Below are 21,637 nucleotides of genomic sequence, written 5' to 3' on the forward strand. Positions count from 1 at the left end.
GCATTCTACCTGATACTGGGCATTCAATAGAAATTAAATGTAAATGCAATAACCTTAAATATCATTCTGTTATTCCCACACCAGGTTTGAATAATCAGACATTTTCAAATGCATTTCAGTAAGTTTTGTAGTTAATATTTTATTTTATATTTTTTTCCTACGGTCCATTTTTTTTTTTTTCCCAATGAGCTTTATTGAAAACAGCTGTACATATAAACAGATGTACAAAGAACAGGGTTGTACGTACAATTATACAATAGAACATCAGACAGGTGCTCCAATATCTATCAGTAACCATAAATAATAAATAAATCACAATAAAATAAGGTAATTATTAGCAATGTTAGTAAACATTCAATCGAAGCAAGGATAATAAATAAATGAACAAATAATATGACAGACGAAAAATAAATAAATAAATAGAAAAAGGAAAGAAAAGGGGACAGAATGTAAAAGCTTTATTCTTCTTTGAAAAATCTCTCGTAAATATCTATGGATGTGATGCTTTGTTTAGTGTCAATTAGTGTAAGGGATTTCATGTATTCTTTGAACTCATGCAAGAAACCTCTAAAGTTGGGTGAAGTTTTGGAGTATTTGCATTTATGTATGTGAAATTTGCCATACAAAATGAATAGGTTTGTAATAAAGGTGATGTCATTTTCTTCATGGGCAAAAAAACATAATCACACTTTTACAGCATAGACTGTAAAAAGAATGGACGTAGCGTCCGTGACGTCACCCATTGGTTTTGGGGAGTCGTTTTTGTGACTCAAATATGGCGGCCTGGACAGCGCCATGTTGGATTGGCCGGCCGAGAACCGCCGAGAACCCGCCCACTGGCCTCGAAGCAGCTGTCCACGGAGCTGCTCGGACCTGTCACTCAACGTTTCCGCGCCCTAATTGGCCAGAGTTTTAACCTAATTACAGTAAAACGGTAGAGTTTAAAAAAAATTCACCCCCCTCAGAGTGTGTGCGGGGGTAGAAACTATCGATTGAGAAAAAAAAACGTTCTGACACCAGGCTTTTAACATGTTTACTGAGGATGTAAAATCGGCGATTTTAACATGGGGGTCTATGGAGAATGCTGCTTTCTGACACCAGCCCCCAGAGGAAGCCGGGGGGATTGCAGTTTTTTGAACGCGGAAGTGAGCTTCACTTCTCAGACCCACAACTGCCCCCTTGGTAAATATCTATGGATGTGATGCTTTGTTTAGTGTCAATTAGTGTAAGGGATTCTTTGAACTCATGCAAGAAACCTCTAAAGTTGGGTGAAGTTTTGGAGTATTTGCATTCATGTATGTGAAATTTGCCATACAAAATGAATAGGTTTGTAATAAAGGTGATGTCATTTTCTTCATGGGCAAAAAAACATAATCACACTTTTACAGTCAATTATAATGTTTATCTTGATTTTACAATTTCCTACGGTCCGTGAAGGCAGCGTCGGGCTCGGCTCTGACGTCATGCGGAAGTGTGACGGAAGGGGGCGGGGCCGAGCCCGGCAGAAGATGGCGTCGCTGCGCTGTAGGCGAGACCCCTGCGGCGTTATCTGTCTGGTTCTGACCTACTTCAGCGTGTTTTACGCGGACTACGTGGTGGTCCAGTATGTGCTCATCCCCGCCTACTCGGACAGGTCGGTACTTCACCTCCTTCTGGGTCGTTTCGGCCGGTAACGGGGCCGACATGGCGGCGTCTCCCGCTCCGACTGACAGCAGCTTCTCTCTCTCTCTTCCCCAACACGGAAACCCACTCAAACCATACAGTTGTTGTTGTGTTTTAACGTTACAGGGGCGTAATCATAATTAGTAACTGTTTCATGTTGACATGGCAACAGGTAACGCGTGTGTTTTGTGTATTTTATTTTTTATTTTTTAGTGAGGGGGAGTTTGTTTACGGGCTTGAGGCGTCAGATCGATCCGCACCAAAACAGACTGGTGCCAATCGGCTTCCGTACTTCTTCTTTTTTCAAAAATTAGTATTAGGCTTCTTCTCAACCTTTTGTAGGGTTAATATGGGTAAACTAAACTGGGACACTTTCTGAAAATGTACCTTCAACATCCTTTTTGATTATGAACCAAATGTCTTAGCCCATCATATGATACCATTCTAAATAGCTTAAGATCTCTCCTATACTATGTAGAAGAAAAAACAAAGAAACATTAAACACTGGATGAATGACCCTTCACCCCCCCAAAAATTGACCCAATACCAAAATTTCGAGGCACTATTGGTAAAGTGGGACACCATATATTGGCAAACTGGGACACCTCCATTTTTATTTAAACACAATAATAAAAACAACAACAATTAATTTCTAATGAATAGAAATATTAACCATACAGCTGTTGTTTTTGTGTTTTACAGTGGTGTAATCATGATTCGTAACTGTTTCATGTTGACATGACAACAGGTAACGCGTGTGTTTTGTGTATTTTATTTTTTATTTTTTATTTTTAGTGAGGGGGAGTTTGTTTACGAGCTTGAGGCGTCAGATCCGCACCAAAACAGACTGGTGCCAATCGGCTTCCGTACTTCTTCTTTTTCAAAAATTAGTATTAGGCTATTATTGTTATTATCTTGCGCTGAGATCTGATTCAGAAATACACTGATTTAATGTTTCTTTGCTCATTCAGCAGCCAGTGCATTAGATCAGTGGTTCTCAAAGTGGGGTCCGGGGACCCCCAGGGGTCCCTGAGCGGGTTCAAGGGGGTCCCCAACTTTTTCTCAAAATGTTACCTCAATTTTCTTTCCAGAAATATTACATTTTTTCCAAAGATTTCTTGGCATTTTTTCAATAATTCACGCCATTGGCAGTAATTTGAACGTACATTGACTAAAAAATGTAATGTTATTCAATCTCAGAACAAATATTTGTGTAGTTCTGGTGTTTGTTTAAAAATTTTGTCCAATGGGGGGTCCGTGGTCTAATTTGTGTCAGTTTAGGGGTCCTTGATGTAAAAAAGTTTGAGAGCCACTGCATTAGATCATCTCCACTTGCCCCGAGACTGCCGCTTAATGGAGGCATTTTGCCCCTAAAAATTTGAGATGGTCCAAGTCAATTTTTCATCTACTTGCACATGTGCAATGAGCAAATGCAGTTTTGTTGTTGTTGTTTTACACTGGAGAAATGTGGAAGGGACGACTCAAAGAATCTGGTATCTGTCATTACTATGGTGTTTGTCTTTGTCGCCCCTTCTTTCATTTCTTTCTTTCTTAATTTCAAGGTTTTGAAGTTTTTGTTCGACAAAATAAGACATGTGTGAAGGATGTTTTATGTGCCATTTTATAGATAAAATATTCCTTTATTCATCCCACGCTGGGGAAGCCAACAGAAGCAATAAACTTGATTGATGGTGGGTTGTTGTGTGTTGACTTGTGTCCTGCAGCGTGTGGTGTACTCTACATGGATCGGTCTTCAACCTGATCCTGCTGCTGCTGCTGGCCTGCCACTCCAAGGCCGTCTTCTCAGATCCAGGTCAGTCGGTCGTTCATGTTGAGAGGGAAACAAACAGATTAATTTCACTTTACTTTAAAGGGATAGTTCAACATTTTGGCAAATTGGCCCATTGCCATAATCCCTATAGTCATACCAGTAGGTTCGTTCCCTTTAATTGTCGGTGCAAGCTGTTTTTAGAACGGCAGAGCAGAGCCGCGAGCTGCTCAGAGCTACACTACGGAGGCTCATTATGGGATTTCTTGGTTTCAAACTCATCAAATCACGCTATGAGATAATAACACAACGTTACCACACAGAGCTGTTTTAGAGGGAAATACAGACTCTGCTTGATGAAAAACTGTCCCTGAAGGCAACGTGCATCAGTGGTTTTGCATGAATTTCCCTCTAAAACAACTCTGTCTGGTAACGTTGTGTTATTATCTCATAGCGTGGTGAATGTGCAGGTCACAACTTGTCCACCAGAGCGTTGTGGAGTTGTTGGATTGTGTATTTGATGAGTTTGATGAGGGAAACCAAGAAATCCCATAATGAGCCTCCGTAGCGTAGCTCTGAGCAGCTCACGGCTCTGCTCCGCCGTTCTAAAAACAGCTTGCACCGACAATTAAAGGTAACAAACCTACTGCTATGACTATAGGGATTATGGCAATGGGCCAATTTGCCAAAATGTTGAACTATCCCTTTAACTTTAACGCTGGTGTTTCATGTGTTTCATGTGTTCTCTGTGCAGGAATGGTGCCGCTGCCCGACACAGCCATCGACTTCTCAGACCTCCGCTCGCAGTCGTCTCGAATGAACGAGCGGGTGAGTCGCACAAAAGTCCTGTTGTTGTTTCCTGTCGCTGACACTTCTCCTTCTTCTTCTTTTCTCCTTCTTCTTACTCATCATATCACATGTCAATGCTGTTTTTTTCCCTCTAAGGCTGTTATTAGTTTTTAGACACTTGAGAAAAAGTGTCTCTCCATTTCAGATAACATTTTACAATTTGCTTTTGATGTGTTTCTGATTTATTTATTTATTTTTGAAATATACAGAGTTTATCTTATTGTTGCTTTTCTTTTTTTTTCTTCTTTTTTTTTGTGAACATCAACCTGCCAGTGAAGACTGGAGACGGAAATCAGCTACAATCGGCTACAATCTCATACATATTTACATAGAAATGTTCATTAATATGTATGTCCCACTGAAAAAAACCAAAAAAAACTCAAATAATTCTTATATAAAAACTAAAAGCAAAAGAGCAGAAGCCCCACTCTGAACCAATAACAGACACTGCACTGTGTTGTATAATAAATAATAATGAATATTTTATTTGAGTAGGGACAGTGCATATTAATGAACATTGGTATAAAATACTGCAGTAAATATGCCGGATTATAGCGGAGCCGACAAGTAAATAAATATCATTTTAATGAAACAAACGAACAAAAAAGCAAGAAGCTGTAAAATACATGTTACAAATAGAAAAAGGAAAACTTTTGTTTCAGCACAAACCTTCAGGTCCGGTTCAAACCTGTTATTGTCCTGAGGAGAATAATAACAATAATGATAATGGTAATAATAGAGAGTCTGTGGCTTCTCTCTGATCTCAGGTCTGTTATTATGACACAACAGTTTCCCACTGACCCCGCCCGGCGCCGCCTGTTGTCGTGGTAACGGCAGCAACAACAGTTCAGATAAACCAGTCACAAAGTCACTGAAAGTTTTTTTGTTTTTGTTTGTGTGCGTCAGGGCTGCGAGGGCTGGACCGTCTGTAACCGCTGTGAAACCTACCGACCTCCCAGAGCGCATCACTGCCGCGTCTGTCAGAGGTGCATCCGCCGCATGGACCACCACTGTCCATGGTGAGAAAACACCTCCATCCTCCATGTCCATGCATTCCCTTCTTCTTGTTTTCATTTATTCATTTATTTTTCATTTCATTTCATTTCTTTATTTATTGAATTGGGACAGTGCACATTCATCAACACTGACGCATTAAAGGACAATTGCAGGAGAATTCAACTCGGAGCTGTATTTTCCTATCATTTTAGGTCTAAAAGAAGGAATCTGAAGATTTTCAGTTTAATTGCTCCTGTTTTGCGGTGGTTGTGTCTGTCCCCGCATCACCACTGCAGCAATGAATGGGTGTGGATGTAAGTTCCGCTGCTTAGGCTGTTTACATCCCTCAAAGCCACAGACAGCGTCAGATGGTTTATTTACTTCAACAAGCCGACATGTTTGTAAAACTAGATCTAATTCAAAGTCTGGCGGAGTCTCGCACGAGACCCAGTTGACGCTCGGTGTGTTCAGGTGCAGTAGGAAAGCTACAGTTTGTGTCATAAACACAGGAATATCAACTCTTGACTTGCTTCAAGTAAAAAAAACTTCTCGCCGCATGTTTGAGTCTCCATCTGACGCTGTCTGTGGAAAAAAAATTGCAGCTTTGAGGGATGTAAACAGCCTAAGCAGCGGAACTTACATCCACTCCCATTCATTGCTGCCGTGGCGATGCGGGGACAGACACAACCACCGCAAAACAGGAGCAATTAAACTGAAAATCTTCAGATTCCTTCTTTTAGACCTAAAATGATAGGAACATACAGCCCCGAGTTGAATTCGCCTGCAATTGTCCTTTAAGCATCAGTGTAAATGTGCCGGACTTAGCACAACTGCTAAATTTCAGCCGCAGTCCCAAGGCAGGTTTCTAAAAAACATAAACACAGAAGACTTTAAAACCTTGTGATGACAAGTCACACAATGGACAATTACAAGACAGAACACAGACTGACAATAAATATCAAGGCAAAACAGATGCAGACAAAATAAGAACAGACAATTTTAACCCATAGTTAAAGAACAATATACCATACATGCCCCGGGAACAGACTTCATCAGATTAAACAGTATTTAAGCTACATGAATACATGTCTGATTTGTTTTTAACCAATGTTTGAGATTTTTTTTTTAAAGAGTGAGTAGTTGTCGAAGTTTCTGATGTGTGATAGTAACTTGTTCCAGGACTGAGTTCCTCTTACAGAAATAACCATTTGACAAAATTTGAAAAAATAACCTTCATTATTTTTTTTCTGAATGAATTTATTCAGTGGTGGGGGGGGGCAAGTGCGTTTAAAACTTTGAAAATGAGGCAAACATCCATAAAAATCTGATAACTGTCTAATAAGTCAAGAATGTTAAACTTTTTTTTAAAAAAACATTACAATAATGAAAATGAAGAGGTTTCCTGTCCAGAATCTCAACTGCCTTTGGGGTTTCAATCTACTTATTCAATCCACTTCTTTATCTCCCAGGATCAACAACTGTGTCGGCGAGCTCAACCAGAAATACTTCATCCAGTTTCTCTTCTACACCGGTGAGTGGACGGACTCGCACTCTCAGGTAACGACCTCAGCTGCACCTGAAGGTAACACAGCCTGTGTGTGTGTGTGTGTGTGTGTGTGTGTGTGTGTGTGTGTGTGTGTGTGTGTGTGTGTGTGTGTGTGTGTGTGTGTGTGTGTGTGTGTGTGTGTGTGTGTGTGTGTGTGTGTGTGTGTGTGTGTGTGTGTGTGTGTGTGTGTGTTCAGGCATGGCCAGTCTGTACTCGTTGGTGCTGGTGGTGTCGGCCTGGGTGTGGAGGATCAGGAGGGAGGGAGAGGACGACAACGCAGAGAAAGAAGGAGAGGAGACGCCCAGCAAACACCTGATAGTGTGAGTGCAGCGGTGACGACTACTGTACGTATGTACGGTGGCCCCGAGGGGTCAAAACGCAATGCTAACCAGTACGGTGGCCCCGAGGGGTCAAAACGCAATGCTAACCAGTACGGTGGCCCCGAGGGGTCAAAACGCAATGCTAACCAGTACGGTGGCCCCGAGGGGTCAATCAATCAATCAATTTGTTTATTTCGGGCAGGTCAATTTAAATCATCATCATCACACTTCATCTTAGTTCAAGTTACAATACACATGGCCGAAAGGGAAAGTGGGAGAAGCAAAAGCTGATCTAGTCCCGCCCCCATTACCCACAGAATAAAATCTTTATCATAATCTTTTCTTTTGCTTTTTTACATTTTGACATAACATTCTTTTACTTATGACATTTTGACATAACATGTTACAGCAGTAGGTAGTATACAGAGCTGAAGTTTAGCTCTAGACAGTACATACAGATTACATGTGTGTGTCTGCACATGTGTCCATATCTGTCCGTCATGAGTGAACAACAGTCTCATCTTGTAGCCTGACATGTCACAAAGTCACAGAATGGTCCAATTGACAGAGAGCAAAGTCCAGTGTACTTATTATTTGTTGGGATGGTGTGAGGGCCCTTTTATGCCATTTTTCTTTTATTCATCCGTCTCTTCTGCAGCCTTCGCCGCGTTTAACTTCGCCATATCCTCCCGAGTTTTGGGTCAAAACAAATGCAAACACACAAACACGCTGTAAACTCTTACAAAATAGATAAATAAATAACGTAACCAACTCCCCCCCAAAAGAAACCCTTCAAATTAGATTTAAAAAACTTGAAAATCTGACTATAGTATTTCCATGGACACAGTAAAGTGACGTAACAGGCTAATGCTAAGCTAAATAATGAGTTAATGACGGAAAAAATAAGAAGATAAAGGAGCTTGTGCTAGTACCCCCCCCCCAGAAAAAACAAACAAAAAAACCTAAAAATAAAGAAAAATTAACAACTGACAAGTGACGGACCAGGCTAATGCTAAGCTAACAGTACATTGTGGATACATTGTCGAAAAGAAAGAAGAAGAAGCTACTAGTACGGTGGCACTGAGGGATGTATGTCTCTCAGAATAAGCACTATATTTCTGTTAACAGAATGGTTATGGACAGCATTAGAGTATGCAAAACACTGTGAAGTTGTCTACTACCTCTTCAGTTTAAAGACCACATTGTGGCGACATTTTATGAGCTGTATTTTTGAAATAGACATGTTAAATGGGTCTTTATTGCACTTTTGTAGGCTACTTGGAAGAGGAAATAAAAGATAAAAGACATTTTATCTTTGTGTTTATTTGATTCTAACCAAGACACTTTGATAAGAATTGCTTTCTATTTTTAATATAGAGATTAATCGCAAGTTAACTATGGAAAAAATGTGATTAATCGCGATTTTAAAAATGAATCGTTAAACAGCCCTAGTTTACAGAGATTTTTTTCAAAATGAACAAGAAAAAGATGGTTTTGGGTGAAGGCCTCTCTCTGTCTCTCTCCCTCAGAGCTCACTACATCATCCTCCTGGTGGAGTCGGTGTTGTTCGGTGTGTTCGTCATGGTCATCTTCTACGATCAGGTACAAACACACACACACACACACAGTCTGGTTCATGTCGTCTTGAAAGGCCTTCTGGGAAATGTAGGAACTCATGGGAAAGTGAAAGGGATTTCTTCTCTCTTCTCTCTTCTCTCCGTCCAGCTCATCTCCATCATCACGGACGAGACGCCCATCGAGCAGATGAGGAACCGGCTCATGATCAAGGACAGAGGCTCTTCTTTATCTTCCTCCTCCTCCTCCTCCTCCTCCACCGCCTCCTCACAGCTGCCGCACCACGCCTCCCACACCCGCAAACCCAAGCTGGCTCTGCTGCGGGAGGTCTTCGGAAGAGGTGGGGCTCGTGTTGCTCCACCAAGCGACCGAGAGTTTTCATAGTGTAGTTAGTAGGTTGGGGGAGTGGCTTGTTTCCCCTAGAGCACTGGAATAAGAGAGTAACAACACTCATTTCGATTCTTTATTGAACATGTCATAGGCTAATAAAAACAAAAACAAACCAAATAACAAAAATAAAAAAAATCAGATAAGTGCATATTGGCAATCATCATCTCTAAAAGAAAATTGCCTGCCATGTTCAAAAGGGGTAAGAAGAAGTTAAAAAACTTTTCTGGTCCTACCCCCTCTATTTATATACTGTTAATCAAAATAATAATGACAATAATAAGTTGTACATATACATATACATACATATACACACTCACATGCACACATACACATACACACATATATATACACATACACATACATATACATACGCACACATACATAAACACATATACATGCATAAAACAATCATAGTAATATATGTATTCAGGATAATTAGTCCCGTCCCTAAAATCGAAAAACAACAACACCTCCATTGAGTCCCGCAGTTATTACCTTATGCGCCCCTAGTGGCAGGATATGGGTATTGCAAAAGAGCCCAGAAAACCCATTCACTCCAGTGTATGTGTGTTGCCCACTTGCTTGTAAATTGATGAAAACGGCCGTGTTTTTGTTTTTAGGTGTCTTGGTCATATCATATGAAATTACACTTATAATTTGTTTATCACAAAATGTAGATTGAAACATAAATGTAGAAAACTGTTTTTTTTTTTCAGCACGTTTGAAAGGCAAGTATTGTCTGGCACGGCTTTTTTTTTCTTTTATTGATTTAATACCTGCCAGGGCAAAAAGCTCTTACTGTGCGTTCACACCAAAAGCTTCCAAGGCGCCAAAAACGCTTGAGGGTGGGTGTCAGACAAGACAGCTTCCAAAACGGCAAATATTTTCAGCCGCTTTGGCCGCTTGTCACGTGACTGACGTCAAAGTTCGATCGCGCTGGTCATTGGGGAGCCGAAATACATTGAAAATGAATTGACTTCCGGCGTTTTGATGCTTTGGAAGCTTTTGGTGTGAATGCACAGTTATATCTCTGCATTTCCTCGCATCCGGGTCATTCCAGCAAACTGTAGCAGTTTTTCAGGTGTGTTAAAAAGTCATTTAAGCACCGTTACGCACGCCGCATGTCTCTCCTCCGGTGCGCTCCTCTCCTGTCCTTTCCTCTCCTCCCTCCCGAGTATCTGGCTGCTCAGCTCCAGGACCGGGACTGAGAGACGTCGCCTCTGTCTTCACCCCGTCTGTGAGCCCTCTGGTCAGAGAGTTTAGATCCGAGTGTGGCCTGAGTGTCCCACCTGAGCTCTCTATTAATCCATCACATCAAATTTCATGCGTCCACCCAGCTCTCTGTCCTGTCCACTCTCTCCATGGTGGAAACGATTACCGCGCACAAAACCCCCATTTAAATACTGCGGTTAGCGCGTGCTGTCATTTAACCAGTTACTCTTAGTAGATCACCTGTTTTGCGTGCACTAACCAAACACGCACAATTTTACCAGGAGCACGCAATTTAGCGCCCGTTATCTGGGATCTTAGTAGATCAGGCCCTTAAAGGGATAGTTCCCCAAAAATTGAAATTTCTCTCTCATTATCTACTCCCCCTCATGTGGACTAAGGGCTGGGAGAAGTTTCAGAGTCCTCCGTGGCTTCTCTGAGTTACAGGGGGTCTCGGCGTAGCAGTGCATGTCCATATAACGGTTGCAAACGGATACCAACTGTCTTCGTAACAAAAAGACACACCAAAAAACATCCAAATACCTCCATGCTGCTCGTATGTAATGTCCGTCTTGTATTGAAGCCCCGATATGAGAAATTGTCCCTAAAAAAATTAAATACGTCTATATTTCAAGCTTGTTTGTAGCGGAAGCTTCTCGAAGCTCCTCTTCCCGGTTCGTCAAATTTGGACGAATTTCGGGGCAATACAAGACGGACATTACATACGAGCAGCATGGAGGTATTTGGATGTTTTTTGGTGTGTCTTTTTGTTACGAAGACAGTTGGTATCCATTTGCAACCGTTATATGGACATGCACTGCTACGCCGAGACCCCCTGTAACTCAGAGAAGCCACGGAGGACTCTGAAACTTCTCCCAGCCCTTAGTCCACATGAGGGGGAGGAGATAATGAGTGCAATTTCAATTTTGGGTGAACTGTCCCTTTAATCGTTTACCAACAATGCAGAGATGTCAGTTCTTGGGCACTTATAATTTGCAATAATACCCATATTCCGCCACCAGGAGGCGCTTCCATTGGACCAATGTGTGTCGTTACTCTCTTATTCCAGCTCTCTAGACCGAGCTAATGAGCTGGGTTTTTACTATTTTTTTTTATTATTATTATCTTTATTTATTCTTTTGTTTATTTATCTGTTTTGTTTGTTTACTTCCTGTGCAGGGTCGGTGTTCTGCTGGCTCCTCCCTCTCCACTCCAGCCCCCCGTCGGTCGGAGGCATCTCCTACTCCGCCCTGCCCGACTACGACGTCTGAGAGAGAGAGAGAGAGAGAGAGAGAGAGAGGAGGCGATGAAGGTTCTTCTGTGTGTGAGTGTGTGTGTGTGTGTGTGTGTGTGTGTGTGTGTGTGTGTGTTTTCTGCCTAACTATGATGTCTTATCCTTGGAACTGAGAGATGAAGAGGATGGAGGACGAAGTGCCGAGACCCCAGGACTTTTGAAAAGTCTCTCGGAGTTTAAAAAACCAGCAGCTCCTCGTTTCCTGTTTTTTTTTTATTCCACCGTCTCGACTCCGAGCACGTTCACACGTTCAGATTCTCCGCTAAAAAAACAAAGCTTTAATAATTAAAAAAGCGGCTCGGCCCCAGTTTTTTACCCGCAGTTATTTACGTTTTTTATGACCCGAAGACGATTTAGTTACTGATGTGTTTTAAGTTTACAAGAGGAATTAGAGACGTTTTGGTTTGTTTTTGTCCAAATTCTCTTTCCTCCTCCTCCTTCGACGCACTGACGTGGATCTTTAAGGTGAGACACCCCAGGTGAATAGGGAAAACATTTTAACTAACAGATATCACCATGAAACTTGCCAAGTTTATCACTGACATTAGGACAAATATTTTTTGAATTACAAGTTTTGTCAAATCTTATGTTTAAATATGTAAATTGGGCAATATCTGATGAAATATGCGCTAATTTGCATACATTTCCAGACCCGAAATCTGAAAAATGATAAAGCTACTTTCAAAATTCTTGTTTTATTTTGTTGACATATTAGAGTCAGAATTTTTCACAGAGGAGGATTTTGGATATCTCTTTTTATCACTCTGTAAATGAGAAAATACTGTCACCAGCCCTAAAAAAAATCCAATTTCGCCCTGTTTTTAGGAATAAAATGTTGTATAAATCAGGCTGTGAATGATATATCAACAATCCCCTCTGTAAAAACCTTCAGAATATAGAAAGGGTTCAAACTGGAAGGTTTGGTGTCTGTAAGTGCTGCTGAAGTGGAGATTTCGGGTTCAGAGTCTGAGGAAAAACTCATTTTGAGAAAACGGCCTTTAAAGACTTGGACTGTAAAATTCCATAGATTGTTAATGTAAATCGTACTTTTATGATTGGTTGCGGATACGGAGGAAATGACAAATTTTTAAGCCTAGATCATTGTTGAGGAGAGAGAGCTTTACAATGATACCTGACATGACATGGGTCAGACAACAAGCACAGCAGAGTATGTCAAAGAAGCTTGTTAACTTTTGGTGAATTTAGGAGAAATCTACCGACAAAAGAGGCAAAATGAAGTAAAATAACCACCTTAATGTGGATTTTCTACCATTTCATTTGACTTTTATGAAAAAATACATGTTAAGGAAGAAAAATAGCCAAAAATCTCAAAATTGATCAGTGCATGAAAAAACAGTGTTTTTGCCTGGGGTGTCTCGCCTTAAAGCCGATGAGCTCAGAGAACAAACAGGTGAAGCTTTAATGTTTATTCATTGTTTTTTTTTTTATCAGGATCATTTCACACTATTTGGCCAAAAGTTTGTGGACACACTCTCGTTTTTTTTTAGCTCATTTTCAGCCTTCAAGGTCGTTGCACCGTGATGCGTGATGCGTTTGAGGTCCGAGCTTTGAGTCGTCCTCTGCAGAGCTGCTGTGTGGCTCAAATAACAAAACTATTATTACTGTTGTCTGAAATGTAATAACATGCTCAATTCAAGAGAGCAAAACCACTAATAACAGCCCTTAAACTACACGTCCACATACTTTTGGCCACGTGCATCCACGAGTCAGACTGACGTTCACATTACACTTTAAAACCAAAACCAAAAAACCCCTAACACTATACAGTAGGTCAGAGTGTATTTTTCTTAGTTTTATTTCTTTGTTTTCATTTTGAACCCAACCAACGAACAAAGCTGCCTGTCCTCGGTTACTTCCTGTGAGGAGCAGGAAGCCGTAAATCGACTGATCGTGAGTTTGATGCCTTGATGAAGCGTAGAGATTCCTCACCACGTGTTACTGTTATATTGTTTTGTTTCCCCCTCATCCCTTTGTTTTATTGTGAAGTACATTTTGACGTGTTACTAATTAAACTGTGTTACACTGTGTTACAAACCCATAATACACACACACACACACACACACACACACACACACACACACACACACACACACATATGCAAACAGGGAGTGATATCAGGATGCTGAACGAAAAGACACACGTATTGTTTTACTGTCTTGACGAAGCTGAAATAGTATTTTTTAACCCCGGAGATGGAAGTAATGTTTTGTGTCATTCATTCCTCATCAAATCTCTCCAACACACACACACACACACACACACACACACACACACACACACACACACACACACACACACACACACACTCAGAATACACCTCTCAGTATTCGGCTAAATCTCAGTGAAGGGATGTTTCTTAACTTATTTATTGTTTCTAACTATTCCGTGGAGTTTTCTCTACCAATAACTGTAACATTGACGTGACGGGTGAAGCTGCCTCTCTGCACTGAACTCACTTTGGATTTGCTGCTTTTTACATTTTTTTTATTCTCTTCTTTTTCTTCTTTGTTTTAAAGATCTACAGTCATCTGGTGACATTAAAGTCCTGTGTTCCTAATATTAAATGAGACCTAACTAGGGATGTCACGCTTATTATAAATTTTCTTGGTACGATTATTGTCAGAGAAATAATCACGTGTTACGATTATCACGATTATTATGCATTAATTAACTTCAAAATGGGTAAAATCATATATAGTCAAAATATAATGACATTACTCATTGTTTACACAAAATATTTCAAGTATCAATTAATATATGACCAATTCTTAATCCCCAGGGGAAATGTTGGAAATATTCAGGTCATAAATTGTCATTTATACCAAATGTTTGCGTTTATTTTAATCGTTTTTTGTTTTGTTTAGCTTTTTTTTAAATTAAAAATGACACACTAAAATTTAAATTCCTACCAATTTAATGTTACGTTAGTTAAATGGACCAGTATCTGTGCATTTCCCTTTATTTTTGCGCACATCTGCCGATATGGTTCCAACATCAAATTTTTGTGAAAGTAACGGTATTTAGGAATCTTTACGATTAATTAATTAATTGTGGCGTTTAATACCACGATTAATTGTGACAACAAGTAATGGTGACATCCCTACAGTGCTGAACCAAACAGCCAGTCAGATAGACTTCCCTATGAGACGTCCGGTGAGCAAAAAGTACTTCAGGTCTCGTGGATAAAAGCATCTGTCCTGTGGAGAACAGGGGTCTAGTTTTAATTACTCATCATCAGACCTCCAGATAAACCTGAGGGGTCGTTGGGTAATAAACTGGAGAGTACGCGGTCGTTTGTTTGGGATTTTTTTTTTTTTTTGTCCGATCATTTTGAAAAGGTATATTTCCATTTTATTACAGAAAAAATTTTAAATGTAAAATCTTGTTAAAAAAAAAAAAAGTACAGTACACGCACTGTTTACCTGGAGTAAATGGCGTTATTTTCCGTTCTCAAGCATCAGAGAGAGTTCAGACTCGGGCAGCTTCACCTGTCACTGTGTTTTTAATTATGTGTATATAAAGTATTTTCTGAAGTTTTTGTGTTTGACCTGGGCGGGCTGGGGGGGGGCGGGGGCATTACGACATTACGACCAGCTCTTCAGTGGGTGATTAGAGTTGAACTCGGTACCGTTATCTTCCTCCAAAAATCTGAACTGCCATTTGGGAGATGAAGTCGCCTGTTTGGTCTGAAAAGCCCTTTTCCTTACACTTGACAAGTGATCCGGAAGTTTTTGTTTTTTTAAAATATACTTTCAAAATTAACAATTAACAATTGGAGCGTGTCCTCAAGTCTCTGCATTCACACTCTGAGCGACATGGTTAACATGTCACTGCTCTCAGCTGTTGTGTTTAGAGCGTCGGCCTCAGCTGGAGCTCTGAATTTAGACCAAACGTTTCTGGTCACTGCAGTTTTGGATATTGCTATCGGTGCTTTCATGTAATATTTAATCAGAATTAACAAAGAGTTTCTGCCGAATGCAGAATTACCACCTCCTCCAAGGAGGTAACGGTTTCCCCTGTTTCTGTTTATTTATGTTTCTGTTGATTTGCAGCGTAGGCCAGTGACCCTTAACCCTTTGGTTAAGGGAACAAATCCAGGAATGATTGTCAATTTCCTTAAAATCGACGTGGCATTCTTTGACATTTTCATCATTTTTTTAGGAAATAATGTTCGAAACTTGACATGTTGAGACCTACAAGTTTGTACGGTCTGGTTTCCTTTCATTTCTATATTATAAGATTTTTTTCCCCTCTGCAATAGAACAATGTAATCCTTACCACCAACAGACCGGTACCACTTCTATTATCGGCATATCTAGAATGCTCAGATCAGTGTTTGGTGGTGATCGGGCAAAACAAAACCCAAATTCAACCAATTCAACCAATCGGTGGTTGTGAACGCTCTTCAACCTTGCCGTCAGCCTTCAAACAGAAGTGTTTGGATGAGCCAGCGACGCTTGGAAGCTCAGACCCCTTAGAAGTTTGCTGGTCTAACTGATCAGCCAGCCAACCAGCCTCTGGTGACTTATATTAATCATTTTGCTCGTGGTGTGAATGCCCGTTTTTGGCGGCGAGGCTTGACGGGACCAGTAAGTGGCCTTACGTCTGTCGGCTTTTATAGTGTTTGAATTAGGCTTTAGAACATGTCGCTCCTGAGCATCGGTACCGCTCTCCAAACACCTCTTAACAGTACAACGGTACCACGTTTTGGCTTTCGCTAAAAGCTGTACATAGGAAGGTTCACATTTTATATCAATGATGTGCAATTGTACAAAGGGAAACCTACTGAACTCAGCATTTTGTTTTGTTTTTTCTTCTTTTTTTTTGATGTTTTCTATCATGATCTGGGTGAAACAAAATAAGGTTTGAAATGTTTTTAGTTTTGTGAATGTTTTTGAGAATCACGATATGGGTTTTGTCCTTAAATTTTACTTGCATTAAATTCAAGTGATGGAAGGAAAATTAGGTTGCTTTAGTTAGTGTGTGTAAAATTTAAACAACCTGTGATTCCACCTTCACTCAGAGTCCTATAAATTAAACCAAGTGCACCTCAGAGATTTGTTCAACACCCTGGACAGCATTTCAAACTGTAACCAGTTTTTCGTGCAGGATTGTGTTAACTATCAGGGTACTGGCTTGCTCGTTTGATTCTGTTGAGAGATGCAATTGATCTTTTTTGGGGGGGGGTTGTTGTTTTTGTTTAGTTTTTTTTTTTTTTTCAAATCAATGTTTATCAAAGGGGTGCGCTTGTTTCATTTCAACCATATTGGCACCGTTGCCTCCTGACCACTGATCCGAACACTCATACAACCCAACGGTACAACCCCGCCTGCTATCGGCTGAAACAAAACAAGCGCACCCCGTTTGCTGTTCTACTTGACAGCGGGAAGGAATGTGTGTACAAACAAAGAGGGCATGAAATTAACACTATACCACCGGCCAAACACTCAAGATTTTTAATGTTAAGTCCCGTCAGCTTGTTCGGCAATTGGAAAACCTAGAACTTTATTGACTTCCACGGACAAACAAAGGGACCTGCAATCACCTCACCTCTCTTTCTTTGCCAGAAATGCAAAGTTCCAGTAGAGAAACCAACCCAACAAAACCCCCACACATAGAACTATCGGAAATACTATTATACATATTAAAACAATAAGTCTATGTGTGTAGCTTCCGACCTTTTGGACAAAGGTCCTTCTTGATGTTTTGCACACTCAGCACTTTGGCACCTGAGGAGTTCTCCTCAGCTGCTACAGATTCATATGTTGTTGGCCGGTCGGCCGACAGAGTTAGTTTCACGCCCTGCAAATGAAACCAACAAAGAGTTTAATATCATGTGGCTTCATGATGAACAAGTTTACAACCAACTGATGTTTTATTTATTGTTACTATCTTGAAACCGTGACCTGTGTATTATTCCTATTGACATGCTGCTTGGGCTCGTTCAACTGGAAGTAAATCAGATGTCTTTTAAACGGCTCCCGTGCTTTCTGTCATGTTTGTTTTGCAACAATTTGCTACATTTATTTTCTACATAGAAGCTACAAAGGGATTTTAGATGTTACATGTTTATCAGTATCAAAATGACTTCAAACTGCACCAGTGTTTGTGGTTTTTTATTACTTAACACACACATTTATAGCTACAAACTTTTATTTGCGACTGTATTTTTTACATGTCCCACATTTTCCCCAGACTTAAATTTTAGCTTAATCATGTAGTTTTCCACAAAATTGGAGCATAAAACACATTTAGAAAATGTCTGATTCTAAAGCTAAAAGAAATCTAGAGCATAGAAAATTTAGACTCATTTTTATAATTACTTTGTTGTGTTTGATTCTGTTTTCAGCTTTATCTGCTAGAAGAAAGTAGAGACAGAAAGTCTAAAGCCCTGATCTAAATGATACCACACCATTAAACTGTACAACATTACTATGAAGACATCCAAATCATCCAAATAATTGTTTCACATTATGTACAGAAGGATCAGTGTTTCTCGACTGTAACTCACAATATCTCAGATCGTTCCCCTCAGTAAATCTTTAAATTAAGTTTATGATTAAGTAACATTAAAAGATCAATATAACAGCTGAGGAAACACTCATAAAAGTATTATTCATAATTAAAATGCCTCAATATTTTCACCATTTAAGCCATTTAAGCCAACTGAATGGTGAACCACTAAGGCAACTGAAAGCGTCATGGTCATTTCTAACCAGCAGGTGGTGGTGTTGATGATGAGTTGACTTTGCCCCGATAGATGAGAGTGAAGTTTGATGGCAGCCCCTGTCTGATGAGCTCATCTCTAAGCTGTAGAGAAAACACACAGTGTAAAAACTGGAAGTCGAATCACTATTCAGATCAATAACATTGATATTCCATTGATACGATAAACTAAGAACTGTTTTCTTGTATGTAACAACATCTATTGCACATCTGTCCGTCCTGCGTGAGGGATCCCTCCTCTGTTGCTCACCCTGAGGTTTCTCCAATTTTTCCCCATTAAAAGGGTTTTCCATGGAGTTTTTCCTCAGTGGATGTGAGGTTCTAAGGGCAGAGGATGTTGTGATGCCATGTAAAGCCCTTTGAGACAAACTGTTTGTAAAAACGGACTATACAAATAAAATTGCCTTGGCTTGCCTTGCCTTGATACATGCTGTATCTCATATAAGATAGACTGGTGCACATTTATTAACTAGTAGTTGTATTTTTGAGACCTAATACATATTTCTGCCAAAACATGTATTACGGTACGTACTCATCTTTAATGAGGATTAATTAGTCCCTCAGTTGAGGCATTATCCTGACAGACCTGCTCGGCCACCCTGAGCAGATCTGATCCCAGTTTCACATAGTTATCACGTCACATACCCTACACACCAACACTCAGGTACCGTATAGGACAGTATAGCTAACTTCTTTAAACTTGAACCAGTTCTGACTGAACTCTGCTGCACTGACGAAGGCAGATACATAGTTTAATTCAAACCTTTTCCCTTGCTCTGAGTGTCTGGAAACTCAGATTTCTATTCACATATTGATTGTTATCCACAGACAATGTTATAAGACTGAACTTCCTTTCTTATATTATACTGGTTTCTGTAGGTTTTTATGATTTACTGATTACTACAACATATTCAGCTTCATCCCTGTTCTTTAGTGTTGGCAGCAGGATAAATACATATGCGAGGTGGCTCTTTTACATTTGTTTATACTGTAGGAATATGGATGTCTAATAAAATAAGAGGTGACCGACCTCTGGGATGACAGAGGTCTTGATGTCGTCCTCAGACAGAGGGGACATAGATGAGGTCCTCACTGTCAGACGAAGGACAGCTGCAAAGAGAGTGAAAATCACCAGAGAGGTCAGAGGAAAACCACAGGGTATAACTCCTGTTATCACACAACATAAGCTGCTTAAACTTTGTCTTTTGTTTGAGGCTTGAAGGTTATCCCTGGTCTGAAATACGTTTTTGAAGTCCTGCATTCAAAAGTTTTATTTTTTCAAAAGTGCACTTATAGCAGCAAAAGTGCTCTATCACCGGATTTCTGGTAAAACACTCAGAGAAACAAAATCCTGAAACTATTGGATGATGTTTCCAGGTGGGTGGGGCTTGGTAACTGCTTCACTGTGACAACACAAAGTCACGGGAAGTCCAGACAGTTTAATGTAGAGAGACTTAAATGCTAAATGATAAATGCTTTATAGTCACACTACACATGGGCATCTACATTTATACTGTATGGAGCTTTAATACAAACATCTACCTTTATACTGTATGGAGCTTTAGGTAGAGTGCTTGCCTTTACCTTAGTTAATACAGTTGTAGAGTAATTGTAGGAAGAATAATGGTTGTACCTTGTTTGGGTGTAGGTTCCAGTGGACAAGTGGTTGGAGGTGTAGTCGTCATGTTCAGTGGATCTGTTAACAGACAAACAATCAGATAATCACTTCTCATCATTAACACATGTTGTATAATGTAATGTGTATAAATATTTGGTAGGAGGTGCTGCAGGAGTATGGGGTGAGGGGGGGCCATCAAATCCCTCTATACCCAAAGCAGCACTTCTCGGCGCAAAGTCGGATGCATTTTCCGTGGGTGTTGGTCTCCACCAGGGCTGCACCTTATCGCTAATTCTGTTTGTGATTTTTCATGGACAGGATATCGAGGCATAATTGTGGGGCAGGGGGGATTTGCAATTTTGGTGGGGTGAGGATCGCATCCTGTTGGCACCACTAGGCTAGTGCTGCACGATTAATCTAATCGCAATCGCAATCGCGATGTCACGCCGTGCGATTACGTAATCGCACGAAAGAGTGCGATTGGCGATTTAAAGTACATAAATGTGCGACCGCGTGAGCCTGTAAACGGGACTTTAACTCCTGTAGTGTGTGGAGCGGAGCCGCTAATGTGTGCAGCATAGCAGACTCCATCAGTAGTCATGTGACCAGCAGGTCTGATCACGTGACTACCCAGCTGGCAGACAGCGCTCCGTGTGCTGCAGGACCGTCTCCCCGTGATTACAGCAGGTGTGGAGCTTTAGCGTCACGGAGCGAACTGTGTTTTCCTCCGCAACATGTGCAGTGCGTTTAAAAAACGAGGAGGTATATGCCTGTTGGGGCGAACGACCAGAAAGCTCCGGTGTTTGGTTTTCTTTTAACTGTCTTTTTTATTTATTTTTTATTTTTATTTTACGGTAACAGCCACACTCATTTGCCGTCTCCTCTCGTCCGTTGTGTGTGTGTGTGTGTGTGTGTGTGTGTGTGCGCGCGCGCGTGCGTGCGTGCGTGTGTGTGTCTGTCTGTCTGTCTCTGTGTTACCTGTGTACCTGTGTACTGTGAGAGGAGGGAGGGGGGAGAAAGGCATTGTAATAAATGATGGCATCGCAATAGACTATGAAACTGCACAAAAAGTTACCTATTTTTATTTAATACAAAGATACTGTAAGGAAACACTTATTATTTGAGAAATACACTCTTAAAATATGGTTATTTCCTGTGCTGTGCTTGATAATCAAGCAAATAGACTCCTTACAGCATTAATTTACAATATCGTAATCGCAATCGCAAATCGCAATATTTTCCACCATAATCGCAATCGCACATTTTTATCAAATCGTGCAGCACTACACTAGGCTATGACCTACAGCACTCACTGGTCCAGTTCACAGCAGAGTTTGAAGCACCATGAGGCCATGGTTTTCAGCAGTAAACCAGTGGACTGCCTACTCCGGGTAGGGAATAATTCTTTGCCCCAATTGAAGGGGTTTAAGTATCTCAGGGCCTCGTTCAGGAGTTCACGAGTGAGGGAACACTGGAGCGTGAGACTGGCCTGGTGGGAGTGGTATTGCAATTGCTGTACCACAAAATTGTGACGAAAGGAGAGCTGAGCCAAAATTCAAACCTCTCTACCAGTCAGTCTTCATTCCTACCGTCACCTCTGATTGTGAACGATGGGTCACGAACAAAAGAACAAAGTCGCAGATACGAGGGGCAGAAATGGGT

At 40.6% G+C, this 21,637-nt stretch overlaps 1 protein-coding gene across 1 annotated transcript; it reads left to right on the plus strand.

Annotated features, from left to right (window-relative positions):
• The first annotated feature begins 1,460 nt into the window (after positions 1-1,460).
• On the plus strand, positions 1,461-11,603 carry LOC311002138 (palmitoyltransferase ZDHHC3). Its single transcript, XM_083993383.1, has 9 exons — positions 1,461-1,633; positions 3,387-3,475; positions 4,185-4,258; positions 5,186-5,298; positions 6,745-6,806; positions 7,018-7,141; positions 8,671-8,743; positions 8,867-9,056; positions 11,495-11,603. The coding sequence occupies exons 1-9, from the start codon at positions 1,464-1,466 to the stop codon at positions 11,584-11,586; spliced, it is 987 nt and encodes a 328-aa protein (XP_083849509.1). The 5' UTR covers positions 1,461-1,463; the 3' UTR covers positions 11,587-11,603.
• The last annotated feature ends 10,034 nt before the right edge of the window (positions 11,604-21,637 follow it).

Source organism: Trachurus trachurus (genome assembly GCF_905171665.1).
Source record: "Trachurus trachurus genome assembly, chromosome: 18".
Lineage (NCBI taxonomy): Eukaryota > Metazoa > Chordata > Actinopteri > Carangiformes > Carangidae > Trachurus > Trachurus trachurus.